Raw genomic sequence first — 17,437 nt, forward strand, 5'->3', positions numbered from 1 at the left:
GTCTGTTTTGGTGTAACGCTAGACGACAGTGATGCAATGACTTGAGAATCGCGGAAGTCTTGCTCACTAACTACTAGTATTCGTTACTGATGACGAAACCAGTGGAGGCTAATTGGTTTCCATTGCATTTCTAGAAATACGATAATGTTAAAATGAAATGTGCACCTTAATCACAACGTATTCACGAGTACTACATCACAGAGAACGATGTGACGGTCTGCCGAGATTCCCTTCACAGAGAACGATGTGACGGTCTCCCGAGATTCCCTAGCCAGTAATAGTACGTTACGCGACAGCTGCTGGCCTGGAGAGTGTGGTACCAGTCGTTAACGCATCGTTTTCGCCTAGTGGTGTACCAGTGATCGATTATTATAATAAAAAAATAGATCGATTTAGCTCTACCGGTGTAATAATCGATTACGAAAATCCATAATCAATTGTCTGGGAAAATGTTACACGTAACTGCGGGTTCAGCTCTGTTCCCTCAGCTCTATGTTCCCTCAGGGTTAGGGTTAGGGTTCCCCAGCTCTATGTTCCTTCAGGGATAGGGTTCCTCAACTCTATGTTCACTCAGGGTTAGGGTCCCTCAGTTCTATGTTCCCTCAAGGTTAGAATTAGGGTTCCCCAGCTCTGTTCCCTCAGGGTTAGAGTTTCTCAGCTCTATGTTCCCTCGGGGTTAGGGTTTCTCGGCTCTATGTTCCCTCAGGGTTAGAGTTTCTCAGCTCTATGTTCCCTCGGGGTTAGGGTTTCTCGGCTCTATGTTCCCTCAGGGTTAGGGTTAGGGATCTCCAGCTCTATGTTCGCTCAGGGTTAGGGTTAGGGTCCCTCAGCTCTATGTTCCCTCAGGGTTAGGGTTCCTCAGCTCTATGTTCCCACAGGGTTAGGGATAGGGTTCCTCAGCTCTATGTTCCCTCGGGGTTAGGGTTAGGGTTTCTCAGCTCTATGTTCCCTCAGGGTTACATTTAGGGTTCTTTAGCTCTATGCCCCTCAGAGTTAGGGTTCCTCAGCTCTATGTTCCCTCAGAATTAGGGTTAGGGTTCCTCAGCTCTATGTTCCCTCAGGGTTCGGGTTAGGGTTCCTCAGCTCTATGTTCCCTCAGAGTTAGGGTTAGGGTTCTTAAGCTCTATGATCACTCAGAGTTAGGGTTAGGGTTCCTCAGCTCTATGATCCCTCAGGGTTCGGGTTAGGGTTCATCAGCTCTATGTTCCCTCAGGGTTAGGGTTAGGGTTCTTAAGCTCTATGTTCCCTCAGGATTCGGGTTAGGGTTCTTAAACTCTGTGATCCCTCAGGGTTCGGGTTAGAGTTCTTAAGCTCTATGTTCCCTCAGGGTTCGGGTTAGGGTTCCTCAGCTCTGTGTTCCCTCAGGGTTAGGGTTAGGGTTCTTAAGCTCTATGATCCCTCAGAGTTAGGGTTAGGGTTCCTCAGCTCTATGATCCCTTAGAGTTAGGGTTAGGGTTCCTCAGCTCTATGATCCCTCAGAGTTAGGGTTAGGGTTTCTCAGCTCTATGATCCCTCAGAGTTAGGGTTAAGGTCCCTCAGCTCTATGTTCCCTCGGGGTTAGGGTTAGGGTCCCTCAGCTCTATGTTCCCTCAGGGTTAGGATTCCTCAGCTCTATGTTCCCTCAGGGTTAGGGTTCCTCACTCTATGTTCCCTCAGAGTTAGGGTTAGGATTCTTAAGCTCTATGTTCCCTCAGGGTTCGGGTTAGGGTTCTTAAGCTCTATGATCCCTCAGGTTTCGGGTTAGGGTTCTTAAGCTCTATGATCCCTCAGGGTTCGGGTTAGGGTTCTTAAGCTCTATGATCCCTCAGGGTTCGGGTTATGGTTCTTAAGCTCTATGTTACCTCAGGGTTCGGGTTAGGGATCTCCAGCTCTATGTTACCTCAGGGTTCGGGTTAGGGATCTCCAGCTCTATGTTACCTCAGGGTTCGGGTTAGGGATCTCCAGCTCTATGTTACCTCAGGGTTCGGGTTAGGGATCTCCAGCTCTATGATCCCTCAGGGTTCGGGTTAGGGATCTCCAGCTTTATGTTAACTCAGGGTTCGGGTTAGGGATCTCCAGCTCTATGTTACCTCAGGGTTCGGGTTAGGGATCTCCAGCTCTATGTTACCTTAGGGTTCGGGTTAGGGATCTCCAGCTCTATGATCCCTCAGGGTTCGGGTTAGGGATCTCCAGCTCTATGTTAACTCAGGGTTCGGGTTAGGGATCTCCAGCTCTATGTTACCTCAGGGTTCGGGTTAGGGATCTCCAGCTCAATGTTAACTCAGGGTTCGGGTTAGGGATCTCCAGCTCTATGTTACCTCAGGGTTCGGGTTAGGGATCTCCAGCTCTATGTTACCTCAGGGTTAATGTTAGGGTTAGGGTTAGCTGAGGAAACATGAGGGAAATATAGATATGATCCCGTAACTGCAGTTGTTCCACCAGTTTAGAAGTTAAGACTTCGGGACAAAACACAGCGTTTGAAGCTGGATCTGGGTCTGTCGAGTATTGTACCAGTCAATAATTTTCACTCTGCCACTCTGGCACTTATACAATGGAGACTTTGTTTTCTCAATAAACAACAGGAAACGTATATATTAATCCGTGTGGAATTCTGGTTAAGTATTATTGATGTTTTTAAAGAAAAAACCATATCTAAAGATATGAACGCAGTTAATATATATTAGAAGCACATATCAGTTACACACCCAGACATCAAAATACAGCAGACGTGGCATCCTTATCACACCAGAGGCGGGACTATTTCTCGTTCCATCTAGTGCACCACGACTGGTATATCAAAGGCCGAGGTATGTGCTATCCTGTCTGTGGGATGGTGCATATAAAAGATCCTTTGTTACTAATGGAAAAACGTATCGGGTTTCCTCTCTAAGACTATCAAAATTGTCAAATGTTTGACATTCAATAGCCAATGATTAATAAATCAATGTGCTCTAGTGGAGTCGTTAAAAAATTTAACTTTACCACACTCGCCAGACTCATCTTCGACATGTTTCTTATTTTGGGGGACCGTTGACATTGAGTATTAGCCCAACGATATCAAATAATGGCGTTCGACGGTAAGAAAATTACAGTCTGAAGAATATTGCATAAAGAAAGTGATTGAAATCAGTCGAGGCGAATGGATTTTCTATCAGTTCGCGCGGCTTTCCTTAAATTGAAATATCATCTGTTATCATTCCTCATTAAAAACTGCTTGTTTTTAACCTTCGAAAATTTTATGCGATATACAGGAGTATTAGTCCCTTAACAATCTTAGTCGGGTTCTTTAAGTCAACAAAAACCATGTATTTATAACACCAATCAGACGCAATCTTTCTTTCCGTTGTGAAATTTGGCGAAGAATATATATATATATATATATATATATATATATATATATATATATATATATATATGTATGTATGTATGTATGTATGTATGTATGTGTGCCTGTGTGTGCGTGTGCCTGTGCCTGTATATCTCTGTGTGCTTGTGCGTGTGTGAGTGTGTCATACGGCCAAAATACCGTATGCGAAAACTATATTCTGAGCCAAATACCACCACTCGCAAAACAAACAGCGCGTGTAACTTGGAGACTTAGGACAGTGACTTTAATTTCTGTGATGACAATTATGATGACGATATTTACAGTGATGATGATGGTGATGATGATGTTGATGATGGCAATTATGACGATTTTGATGATGAAAATTTAACGACAACATTGATGATGCTCGTGGTGATGACAATGATGATGATGATGATGGTGATGATGATGAAGAATTATTTTTTTATAGGACGTGTGAGTTCAGTGTAAGTTGTATTTATTTTAATTCTTTGGAAACATTGGACACGTCACGGCCACCAGACGTCAGTAACATTGGATCTGGAGTAAGACGTAATTGGCGAGAACCTCGGGCACGATGTCTTCCCCAACTCTACTACACAAACAGTGTCTGCGTCTGCGCGGGCATATTGGATTATAAACCAAGTAGAATAGAAACAAAATATTTGTCTGAAGCTCATTGCAGAACACTTGAGGCAAAGTCTGTCATTGTTGGTCTAATTAGTTATTCTGTTCTCTTCTGTTCTGTTCTATATTCCATTCTATTCTCTAGAATTCTATTCTATATTCTATTTTATTATGTTCTATTCTGTTCTATTCTATTCTATATCCTATTCAGTTCTATTCTACTGTTCTGTTCTGTTCTGTTCTGTTCTATTCTGTCATTTCATTTGTTCATTCATGGGCCGGTGTAGCATTTAATTTGCACTCCCCAAGAATATGCACTCCCCAGTCATTATTATGCTATAATGTGCACTCCCCCAATTATTATTATACATATAATACGCACTCCCCTTGAATTATTTGCACTCCCCTGGTTATTATTACAAATATAATATGCACTCTTCACAACTATGTTTAAATACTGAATACATTAATTGTTTCTTAAAAGAACTTTGGATTGATAATAATTTAAGTGCTATTCAATGAATATAGTCCACATTCATTATTAGACCCCTCTCGGTCCAACCGGAGTGGGTTATAGGTTTCATCTCCGTATTTCTGTATTATGTGTATAATAATGATCTATTTATTATCACGCACTGAACTTAATAAATTGTATAACATCAACTCACTGCTCCTAGGCATGTGCAATATATTTTGGTGTGTTTTAACGACACCACTAGAGCACACTGGTGTATTAATGATCGAATATAAGATGTCAAACATTTGGTAATTTTGACATACAGTCTTAAATTTAGCAAACCTGCTACATTTTACCATTAATAAAAAGGTATTTTTAATATGTACCATTCCAAAGACATCATAGCATATACCATGACCTTTGATTTACCAGTCTTCTGCTTTCTTAAGAATAATCATTTTCCATTTTCAACGGAAAATCGTTTGCAAGGTCGTCTAAAATTCGCTTTTCTTCCTTTGTCTTTCAGATCGTCAACAACTTCCTTTGTTAAAAAATATAAATATTTTTAGACAAACAATGGTTGTCAATATCGGATCCCTGGTATGAACAAAGAATGCAGAAATGATGATGGGCATACGTTGGTACTTAATTGGGGGTAGGGTGGGTCTGAAGTAATGATTCTTTGGTTCTGAAATATGAACCTGTTTAAAACAAAGCTTTGCAATGTTATCTCCACATAATTCCTGTCATATTAATCGAATTAAGGGAAGCGAGGGATGGTTGAAGAGATTCTGAGATCCATCCGATCACTACACATGATGAGTTATTATTATTTATTCTGCAAATTTGCAAGGACGGATCCAAGAAAGTTTTTGCCCCCTTTGGTCCGCCCCTGATTCATATACCCAACACACTCGTCCAGATTCGCCACTGTGATTTATACCAACTTTTACAAAGTGCACTGGCCATACAAACATAACACAAAACTTCAAAAATATAAATATGTGAGTGCTTAACAAATTAGTATAGCCTACGTATAATATAGACTGGGGGAGTGCGTATTATTCAGAGGGAGTCCATATTATACATACAATATAAACTGGGGGAGTGTATATTACATGTATAATATGCACTGGGGAGTGCTTATTATACGTATAATCTTGACTGAAGAGTGCAAATCCAGGGGAGTGCAAATTATATGTGACACCGGGACGTAGTCCAGTGGTAAAGCGCTGGCTTGATGCGCCGTCGGTCTAGGACTTACTTTTTGTTCCTGCCAATGCACCACGACTGGTTTATTAAAGATCGTGGTATGTGTTATCCTGTTTGTGGGATAGTGCATATAAAAAAGATCCCCTACTACTAATGGAGAAATGTAGCGGATGTCTTCTTTGAGACTGTATGTAAGATTACCAAATGTTTGACATCCAATGGCCGATGATTGATAAATCAATATGCTCTAGTAGTGTCGTTAAACAAAACAGACTTTAATTTTGTTCGTTCATTCATTCGTTCCTTAAATAATTTAGTCGTATTGTTTTTTTCCGTTATTTACTAGCTTTGTATTAATTAAATTAATTAAAATATTTAAAATTCTCAACAATACCATCACTATCATCGTCATCATCAGCAGCAGCAGCATCAGCATCGTTCTTGTTTCATCTTGCTGCTTTTTGTTCTCGTTGCTTAGATACGTCTTCTCTGATCTCGGGCATATTATGCTAATTTATTCGTTGTTTTGTGTCCACGGTTTGAATTCTGTCATTAATTGTAACATGTGCGGTCATGTGGGGTAGAAAACGTACACCCTCGGCGGTGGAAATTTCAATCCTGGGTGACCATTTATGACGGAGTCTTATAATCTTTCCTCTCTGGTACCAGGGTTTCTGCCAGAGGGTAAAATGGGTATGGCGCCATACCCAATTTTTGGGGGGCAAATTTCTTGGGTTTTTTTAGTTAATCTTTTGACAAAATTAATTACTCTTACCATTGCTGTATGATTTTCTTAACCCTAACACTAAACTTAACCCATTTTCTTTCTGGAGGAAGCCCCCCATACCCTCTGTTGACTGTGGTTGCATTCAGTTCCATAGCGCAATACCAAAATTTTCTTTCTGGCAGAAAGATTGTCTACTACAGTTTGTGTTTACATGTCGAACCGTGTGAGATTCTTTAATACAGCAGTGATCTCGTCCCCATGGACAGTGACAATATAGGGACGGGATCTGACTGTCGGTACAGCACTCGCACTACTTTTTATAAACAAATGAAACACTATACAAATTAAACCCTGAGATTTGTACGCTATTTTCTGGAGTTAAAAAACAAGAAGGTGAGATTCTCAGGGGGGTATCTGCCCCCCGGAGGATACGGCCCTAATAAATCAATGTGCTCTAGTGGTGTTGTTAAACAAAACAAACTTTAACTTTTTTAACATCTATTTACGGTTTATGGACCCTGTGCTGGGCACGCGTTATAGGCTTTGTAGGCTGTACCAGTTAAAGATCAACAGGCTATAAGTCATTCCCGTTAGCTGGGAATCTGTTATATATGCAATCTCCTATAGAAAAGACACCATATACATTTGTACCACGACGAGCAGTGATTGTGGGTACCTAAATACGAACCCAAGCTTACCCCAGCAAACACATCACATGTTAATTAAGTATACATCATTACTTTTAAAGGGACATTCCTGAGTTTGCTGCAGTTTTTAGGATGTTATCGACTAACAGACTTTTTGACGACTGTAAGTACATATCAAATTTATTTTTCTGCATAAAATATTAGTGGCTGTATATTAAACATGTTTTTGATCGTTATTATATTTGTACTAGGTTCAATTTAATTTTATTTCCTAAAAAGGATTTTTTCGTACGTACGAAATTATTTGAAGACAAAATCCAGTGTGGGTTTCTTACAAATATTAAGACGACCAGAAACACACTGAATATACAGACACTGATAGTCTAAACATGAAAATATATTTAATATGTAAGTTTAATCGTAGAAATATTTTATTAGTCGGAAACATCTTACAATGCAGCAAACTCAGGAATGTCCCTTTAATCACGTTATTATTATTATTATTTTAAAAAAATATATTTCTTGGTAAAACCAATAAAAACAGATAATTATTTCTTGGATCTGGGTTATTTTGTATTTAAGAGGAGAAATAGTCGCAAACAAACGGAAAGATGGAAAGAAGAAGCATGGGCAGAAAGATAATAAAATATCGACCAAGTCATATATGAACTGGAGTTGACGGAGTGTGGTGGGGTATGGGGTATGGCTGAGTGTGGAGAATATTATATATGGTTTGGTTTTGCTTGTGTCCATTCCACAAATAATCACATTGTTGTCTAAAATGCCTCGTAGGAGGTGCCAAGTGGAACTAAGCATTTGTTCGAGCGAAATGGGCATCGTCCTTAAAGACATACCTTTAAAAATTATAGTCATATGATTGAATCCTTCTTGGATCAGTCTTCAGATTTTTTCTCTCCAGAATTTGACACCCGAAATCACCATTAAAAAAAAAAATCTTTTCAAATGCAAGTTCATTTGTGATTATTGTATTCAAATATAGTTTGTGTGCTTTTGCAAATTAGTTACCATCATACACTAAAAAGGTGTAGCGATGTCGAAAACGGGTTTGTTTTCGCCATCTATAAGTATTATTTCCCGCTGGAATCAAAACACCACTCTTGTGGAATTATGGAATTAATTTTACCAGGGTACCAAATTTCAATAAGTGCATTTCGGATTTCGATTATAATGCCATTAAAAACAGCCCCCACCGTGGAACTGTTAATACCCCCATTTTATCAAAGTAGATACAATGCTTCAACGACATCAAAAAGACGCTTTACAAATCGTTGAATTAAAGATTTCCACAATACAGGAATCAATACAGGGACTAACTGCTCACGTAAGGTCATATTTCCCCTCATAAGTGTAAAACTGTGTTCACTGGAGAGTATTAGTAACATGACTTTTGTTAAGGTTCTGTATTGGCGTGGTGGTGTAAGCGCTCGACTGATGCGTGGTCAGTCTAGGATCGATCCCCATCGGTGGGCCCATTGGGATATTTCTCGTTCCAGCCAGTGCAAAGCAACTGCTATGTGAAAGGCCGTGGTATGTGCTATCCTGTCTGTGGGATGGTGCATAAAAAAGACCCCTTGCTACTGATGGGAAAATGTAGCGGGCTTCCTATCTAAGACTATCAAATTCTTTTATATGCAATAGTCGATTAATTAATGTGCTCGATAACGGTTTTTTTTTTTTTTTTTTTTTTGATTGTGTGTGGTTGTGTAGTGGTTACGCCATCAGGATTAAGACTAGCCCGAGTACTCTGATTGTAAAAGAGCAATAAAATGTCTGTGTTGTTTAACGACACCACTAGATCACATTGATTAATTAATTGAATGTCAAACATTTTGTAATTCTGACTCATAGTCACCAGAGGAAACCCGCTACATTTTTCCTAATGCAGCAAGGAATCTTTTATATGCACTTTCCCACAGACAGGATATAACATGCCACGGCCTTTGACCAGGTGTGGTGCACTGGTTGGAACGAGAAAAACCCCAATGAACTAAATGTATCCACTGATCACAAGCACCTCAAGCGAGAACTCAACCGACCGAGCCTTTCCCGCCCACGTACAACAGCAAGACAAAAAAGAGATAAATGTTTTATTTAACTACGCACTCAACACATTTTATTTACGGTTATACGGCGTCAGACATATGGTTAAGGACCACACAGATATTGAGAGAGGGAACCCGCTGTCGCCACTTCGTGGGATACTCTTTTCCGATTAGCAGCAAGGGATATTTTATATGTACTATCCCACAGACAGGATAGTACATACCACAGCCCAAAATTTGTTACACCAGTTGTGGAGCACTGGCTGGAACGAAAAATAGCCCAATGGATCAAGCGACGGGGATCGATCCTAGACCGACCGCGCATCAAGCGAACGCTTTACCACTAGGCTACGTTCCGTTCCTGAGAGCAAGTCGGACATTTGGAAAGAGAGCATTATAACTCGTCTTTGTCCAAATGTCCGTCTTGCTCTCTTACAGTTAGAGTACACAGGCTAGGTTAAGACTGGTACGGTTTGGGTTCGCATCCTCGTACCGGCCGATACCCAGGGTACCTTTTAAGGGATCAGTAGGGAGTTGTAAGGCCACTTTACTGAGTTTCTTTCACTAACCACTAACCTTTAACGCCCTACGTTGTATTTCCATTACATTATAACTGTGTCCAGCCAGTTTAATACGATCAATATTAACAGCAGCTAGCAGATGGGAAAGAACTCGATACTCCTTCACTGCTTTTAAGTAATACTAATTACCCCCCTTGGTATTAGCGGCAACACGAGGAACATAATATCATTGTGCGTGTATATTTGCAATCATGTATAAAAAATAACTAATGGGGAAAATGTTTTTTATGTATTAAAAATTAAAATATAGAATCGTGTATATTATATATGACTAATGGGGAAATTACTATGTATTAAAAATGAAATACAGAATTGCGGTTATTTGAAATCTGGTTTTAAAAAATGTCAGCATAATCGTGTAACCATTCCGTTCATTGTTCTATGGATGATGATAACTAGTTTAAGGTGCCCATATACCACTAGGGTTTCGAACACGCCCATCCCGAGTCCGACCTCCGATAAGATCGGTGGCCTGACTCGGGGGATGGAGGGGGGGGGGGGGGGGGATAGAGTTGAAAATGGGCAGAATTTTGAAAATAGCAATTAGTAAAAAAGTTAATAGAATACATTTTAAAAAAGAAGAAAAAGTTACAAGCCAAAAATAAAAAGAATTGACTGCTCGGCCGAATATTCATATAATCTGGAGAATTTTAGAAGGACAGTCCAAAATTAAATGAGAGAAAGAAGAGAGGATCGGACTATTTAATAATATTAAAAAAAGAAGGTAAATTCGACATAGAATTTTGTACGCAGATCTGGGGTGGATCCAGCTTTTCTGATAGGGGGGGGGGGGGGGGGGGGGGGGGGTGGGGGGGGGGGGGAGGGGGCAAGACAAAAAGGGCACCATAACATTATGAAAAGGCACTATTGAAAAATTACACACGGTTCACATGGACCATAATATAATAGTGCTACAACAGGGACGCTGGCAGACGTATCTACAGTGTTCTATACATTGACAGAATAAATAAATTTGTAAAAAACCTAAAAATCCTAAATAAAAGGGGCACTTCTCAAATTTGAGGGGGGTCCGGACACGTTGGACCCCCCTAGACCCCCCCCCCCCCCCCCCCCCCCCGGTAGATCTATAAGTTTAACGTCCGATCGATATGTCGACGTGAGTGGCCTCGTTAAGGCCGTTTGAGTGCACAGCTTGTAGGGACGAAAATGGGTTGCATCCCGTCAAGAAAACCCCTAGACTGACAGTCAATAGACGTTGAAGGTGCAGTGCTGTGCTGAAATACAGATCTTGAGAAGCCGGATCCGTCTGAACGAGAGAGAGTATCAGACTAGGGTATAGTCCAGTCGTCATGGGTTGGTATAGTGGTGCGAACGGGCCCGACTCCGGAGGATACGAGATGGTATCACTATAAAGCAAAGTAAAGTCTAGAAAAGAGTAGTAGGGGCCGACCCTGCTTCCTATTTCTTCTTAGAGTTGGGCGGTCAATCTTCCAGTGCTGCTTGGACAGGCTTGGACAAGTAGGTACTAAACGCGAACAACCGTGGCGTTCTGCAGAATGGCTGTCATACGAGTCACGAAAACACAAGTCGACATACTCGCTAAAAAATAATCCAAGCTGGTGGTGCAGACTATCTAAACGAGAAGCGTTCCAGCGTTCAATCAGTTCCAATGGCCGCATACATCCCAGTAGAAAACTTCATTTCGCTGACAAAAACAACGAAATGAAGGATCCCCAAGTCGAACACATGAAAGCACGTGCAGTGTGCGCAAGCGAAACAAACACGTCTTACCGCGTCGAGCTCCAGACTGGGAATGATTTTTCTATGGAATAGAATAGATGTTTATCGACACCCCAACACGAACCTTTTTCTATGGAAGTTCTGTCATCTGCTTAATGCTATTCGTGATATATGCGTGCATTTGGGTTTTGAAGCTGAGAAACCTCAAATATAGACGGTAGTGTGCATCTGATGGTACAAGCATGAAATTTGGCACGATTATTCTGTATGCCACCATAATTTGACACCCAATAACCGATGTATTTTTCGTGCTGGGGTGTTGTTAAATATTCATTTATTCATTTATTATTCTGTATGCCATAACGATCATATTAAGATCGGAATTCATTTTCAATTTTACGTTGGCTGGCATTTTGAATTTTGCGAAATGTGAAGCCCATTTTTCTCTACTTTAGGTGCTAAATCAAATATCATTATATCAAGTAATATAATGCAGTTTAAATTAGTAAGTTTATTTTAAAATAATGCATAAGTAATGTAGACATGAACTGTTACTGATAACAACTTCCAAGATGGCCTACAAAACTCAAAATGCCCACTATCAAGTTTGCTGCGTTATGAGATGTTTCTGACTAATAAAGTATTTGTACGATTAAACTTACATATTAAATACATTTTCTAGTTTATAATATCAGTGTCTGTATATTCAATGTGTTTCTGGTCGTTTTAATATTTCTAAGAAGCCCAAACTGGATTTTGTCTTCAAATAATTTCGTACGTACGAAAAAACATATTTTAGGACATAAAATGAAATTTAACCTGGTACAAATATTAGAACGATCAGAAACAGGTTTAATATACAGCCACTAATATTATATGCAGAACAATATATTTGACGTAATTACAATCGTTAAAAAGTCTCTGTTAGTCGATAACATCTTAAAACTTGCAGCAAACTCAGGAATGTCCGTTTGAAGTTTGTTGTACATATAATATTTCGTTCATTATTATATTAACTATTTCCTGCCAGTAGATGGATTAGTTCAGTTTAAAGTTTCAGTCTAACGACCGTTTAGACTCTCATCTCTCAGAAAATAACACATTGGTTGGCATCTGAACGTGATGAATGTCAAGCCGCATCTCAGAATGAACGATTACTTAAAGGTACATTCCTAAGTTTGCTGCATTGTAAGATGTTTCCGACTAATAAACTATTTCTACGATTAAACTTATATATTAAATATATTTTCTTGTTTAGAATATCAGTGTCTGTATATTCGACGTGTTTCCTGTCGTCTTAATATTTGTAAGAAGCCCATATTGGATTTTGTCTTCAAAAGAAATATTTTAGGAAATAACTTAGTACAATCAGTAACGATCAGTAACACGTTTAATATACAGCCACTAATATTTTATGCAAAAAAATATATTTGATATGTAATTACAATCGTTAAAAAGTCTCTGTTAGTCAATACCATCTTAAAAATTGCAGCAAACTCAGGAATGTCCCTTTAAGGCTAGAATGGGACAAAACGATTTTCTACAATGATTTGGTGTTCACCGCAACACGATGCAGCATCAGTGCAGACATTATCAACAGTCTAGGAACACTAGACTACGTCTACAGATCTTCCACGGACAAGGCGCCTACGAGATACAGAAAGTTTTGTTTTGTTTAACGACCCCACTAGAGCACATTGATTAATTAATCATCGGCTATTGGCTGTCAAACATTTGGTAATTTTGACATATAGTTTTAGAGAGGAAACCCGCTACATTTTTTTTTCCATTAGTAGCAAGTGATCTTTTATATGCACTTTCTCACAGACAGGAAAGAACATACCACGGCCTTTGACCAGTTGTGGTGCACTGGTTGGAATGAGAAAAACTTCAATCAGTTGAGTGAATCTACCGAGGTGGTTCTATCCTGCCACGCTAGCATCTCAGTCGAGCACTCAACCGTCTGAGCTAAACCCCCTCCCGTGACAGAAAGACTAGTAGGCTGTGTGTGTGTGTGTGTGTGTGTGCGCGCGCGCGCGCGTGTGTGTGTGTGTGTTATTTATTTATTTATTTATCATCCATTAAAGGCTTTTGTAGGAAATATCGCTGGCACTATAATTTGTGATATCTCTTGCGATATCTCCGCATCTTATAATCTTTATTTGTCAAATTTTAATTAAAAGACAATGTCTTGTTACGTCACTGTGTTTGTTTCAGCGCTAAACCTACTATTAGTGACGTCACGCCACTGCCATTCTGCTAGTTAACGAGTCTACCGCTGACATTGTTTACAACTGTCGCAAATGAAAAAGAATGATAATGGATGTAAAAAAGAATACCCCTCTCGTGTCTTGTGATATCATATTTTATCAGCACTCGTTGATAAAAGTATAAACTCGTGCTGATAAATTAAGATATCACAAGACACTTGGTCCCCCCCCCCCCCCCCTCTCTCTCTCTCTCTCTCTCTCTCTCTCTCTCTCTCTCTCTCTCTCTCTCTCTCTCTCTATCTCTAATCATTTAAAAACAGCATGTTTGACATTCTGAAACATCCCTAGGTTAAGGCTTTCAACAAAAGAACCGTACACAAGCGGTTACTCGTGTAATAAAAGAAAGAAATGTTTTATTTAACGACGCACTCAACACATTTTATTTACGATTATATGGCGTCAGACATATGGTTAAGGACCACATAGATTTTGAGAGGAAACCCGCTGTCGCCACTATATGGGCTACTCAGTGTGTAAGGCTCAGTGTGTAGGTGTAAACCACTTGCACCGACCAGTGATCCATAACTGGTTCAACAAAGGCCATGGTTTGTGCTATCCTGCCTGTGGGAAGCGCAAATAAAAGATCCCTTGCTGCTAATCGGAAAGAGTAGCCAATGAAGTGGCGACAGCGGGTTTCCTCTCAAAATCTGTGTGGTCCTGACGCCATATAACCGTAAATAAAATGTGTTGAGTCCGTCGTTAAATAAAACATTTCTTTCTTTCTTTCCAGTAATACGTCACCATAGGATTCTCAAGTATGGTGTAAACAGCGTCTAGCGATACGTCCAGTAATACGTCGCTATAGGATTCGCCAAGTATGGTGTAGACAGCGTCTAGCAATACGTCCAGTAATACGTCTACCAATACGTCCAGTAATATATCACCATAGGATTCGCCAAGTATGGTCTAGACAGCGTCTAGCAATACGTATACCAATACGTTCAGTAATATATCACCATAGGATTCGCCAAGTATGGTCTAGATAGCGTCTAGCAATACGTATACCAATACGTCCAGTAATATATCACCATAGGATTCGCCAAGTATGGTCTAGATAGCGTCTAGCAATACGTCTACCAATACGTCCAGTAATATATCACCATAGGATTCGCCAAGTATGGTCTAGACAGCGTCTAGCAATACGTATACCAATACGTCCAGTAATATATCACCATAGGATTCGCCAAGTATGGTCTAGACAGCGTCTAGCAATACGTATACCAATACGTCCAGTAATATATCACCATAGGATTCGCCAAGTATGGTCTAGATAGCGTCTAGCAATACGTCTACCAATACGTCCAGTAATATATCACCATAGGATTCGCCAAGTATGGTCTAGACAGCGTCTAGCAATACGTATACCAATACGTCCAGTAATATATCACCATAGGATTCGCCAAGTATGGTCTAGACAGCGTCTAGCAATACGTATACCAATACGTCCAGTAATATATCACCATAGGATTCGCCAAGTATGGTCTAGATAGCGTCTAGCAATACGTCTACCAATACGTCCAGTAATACATCACCATAGGAATCGCCAAGTATGGTCTAGATAGCGTCTAGCAATACGTCTACCAATACGTCCAGTAATATATCACCATAGGATTCGTGAAGTATGGTCTAGATAGCGTCTAGCAATACGTCTACCAATACGTCCAGTAATACATCACCATAGGAATCGCCAAGTATGGTCTAGATAGCGTCTAGCAATACGTCTACCAATACGTCCAGTAATACATCACCATAGGAATCGCCAAGTATGGTCTAGATAGCGTCTAGCAATACGTCTACCAATACGTCCAGTAATATATCACCATAGGATTCGCCAAGTATGGTCTAGATAGCGTCTAGCAATACGTCTACCAATACGTCCAGTAATACATCACCATAGGAATCGCCCAGTATGGTCTAGACAGCGTCTAGCAATACGTCTACCAATACGTCCAGTAATATATCACCATAGGATTCGTGAAGTATGGTCTAGATAGCGTCTAGCAATACGTCTACCAATACGTCCAGTAATACATCACCATAGGAATCGCCAAGTATGGTCTAGATAGCGTCTAGCAATACGTCTACCAATACGTCCAGTAATATATCACCATAGGATTCGCCAAGTATGGTCTAGATAGCGTCTAGGAATACGTCCAGTAATATAGGATTCGCCAAGTATAGTGTAGACAGCACTACGGATTCCACAAACAGGACTCGACTACTATCGGCTACTTTGTACAGATGTATCAAAGTATGAGTTGCAAAGCAGTGACGGCTATTTTACTGGGGTAGCCAGGATTTTATATTGGGGGTGAGGGAGGGTTCAGCAAACACATTGTCTGTGAGATATTTAACTTGGTGGTGAAAAAGGAAGTGTGAACGTGACCAGCGTTCTCGTGCGGGAAGGAAGTGAAGATATGGTATGTTAGGGGCGGTGAAAATTGTATGTTCTGTATCGTCTGACAATGAACGTGTTTATCTATCTGCATATTCTGTGACATCGAGTATATATATACATATGCATGTACATTGTGTATATATAATGAAACAGCACGGAACTAGCAACATTATTAATCAATTTGAACCATGAGCCCTTTCATTATCACCAGATACACGTGCGTATGTATAGGTGTGTGTACCTGTGTGTGTTAGTACGTTCAAGGACACTCGTATGTTGACATCTATAGAGAGCAGTCAAGATGACAAGATAATGAATATTGAACAATATATACACATGTTTAATTAAACAGGTTTTTAGGAACAACAGGCTTCGTGTATGACATTGATTAACAACACAGTGTTCTTAGTGCGCTAACATGTTACCAATTAAACAGTTGTTTGGGCGTAAAAACATCCGGTCGGACAATATAAGATATCTTCAAATACACTGATTAAATAGAGAGCAACAGAGGAAGACTGAGAGAGAGAGAGAGAGAGAGAGAGAGAGAGAGAGAGAGAGAGAGAGAGAGAGAGAGAGAGAGAGAGAGAGAGAGAGAGAGAGAGAGAGAACCGGTATTTAATGATGGTAATCTGTTAAGGTACATTTTAGCTTCTCTGTGACGTTCGTTTTTATTGAATTGTTATGACACTTCGTACACTAATCCTGTGAGACAACCTCTTCAAATTAATAAAAATATATTTAGGAAATTTTGAATTTGTGATTTGTGATTTTTTATTTTAAGTATATCTTCTCTTAAGAGTTTTGACTGAATACATATTATGAAAACATTTTAATTTTGACTTTTTATTAAAATGTATGCCTTTGAGCATTCGTCACAAAAAGAAAACAGTTATTATTGTATATACACATGCCGCGGTCACGTCTGGGCACATATTTCAACAGAGGCGGATCTATGGGGAGGGGCATGGTCCCGCACCTCCCCCTTAGATTTTGCGACATTGTTTACGTTAGATAATCCGAAGAATCCCTTTGGGAACGTTTGTGGCCTTCGAACACATGCCATTACCCACCACCCACCACACCCCACCCACCCAAATTGATTTTCTGGATTCGCCACAGTTTATTACAAAAATCCGGCAAAATTAACAGCGAAGCTTTTTCCATTCGATTTGTTAGGGCATGTTTTGCCTCCAGCACCACTTGTCCTCACACATCCGCCGATGAAACAACCATCGCGCGCCAATTTTCACCTCTAGTGCTAGCTGATAAATCTGTGTAAACAGTTTCTAATTTGAATGTTCACTCAAACGTCCAGCCAAATATCTTTTCTTTGACGGGATGGCCGAGTCTCGATCAATATAACCTGGTACCGTCACGCACCATACGGTTCTATTCTGCGATTCTGCGAAACTGCCAGATAGCGTTT

General features: G+C 40.1%; 2 protein-coding genes across 3 annotated transcripts in view; both read right to left on the minus strand.

Annotated features, from left to right (window-relative positions):
- LOC121378889 (cGMP-dependent protein kinase 1-like) overlaps nucleotides 1-17,437 on the minus strand; it is a 197,613-nt gene that overhangs the window by 146,425 nt on the left and 33,751 nt on the right. The window lies entirely within an intron of this gene.
- The window catches only part of LOC121379678, an 18,505-nt gene continuing 1,238 nt past the window's right edge, over nucleotides 171-17,437 (minus strand). Inside the window, exon 2 of the mRNA XM_041508327.1 lies at nucleotides 171-304. Coding sequence (XP_041364261.1) covers nucleotides 171-304 — 134 coding nt within the window. The remainder of the gene's footprint in view (nucleotides 305-17,437) is intronic.

Source organism: Gigantopelta aegis, chromosome 8, assembly GCF_016097555.1.
Source record: "Gigantopelta aegis isolate Gae_Host chromosome 8, Gae_host_genome, whole genome shotgun sequence".
NCBI lineage: Eukaryota > Metazoa > Mollusca > Gastropoda > Neomphalida > Peltospiridae > Gigantopelta > Gigantopelta aegis.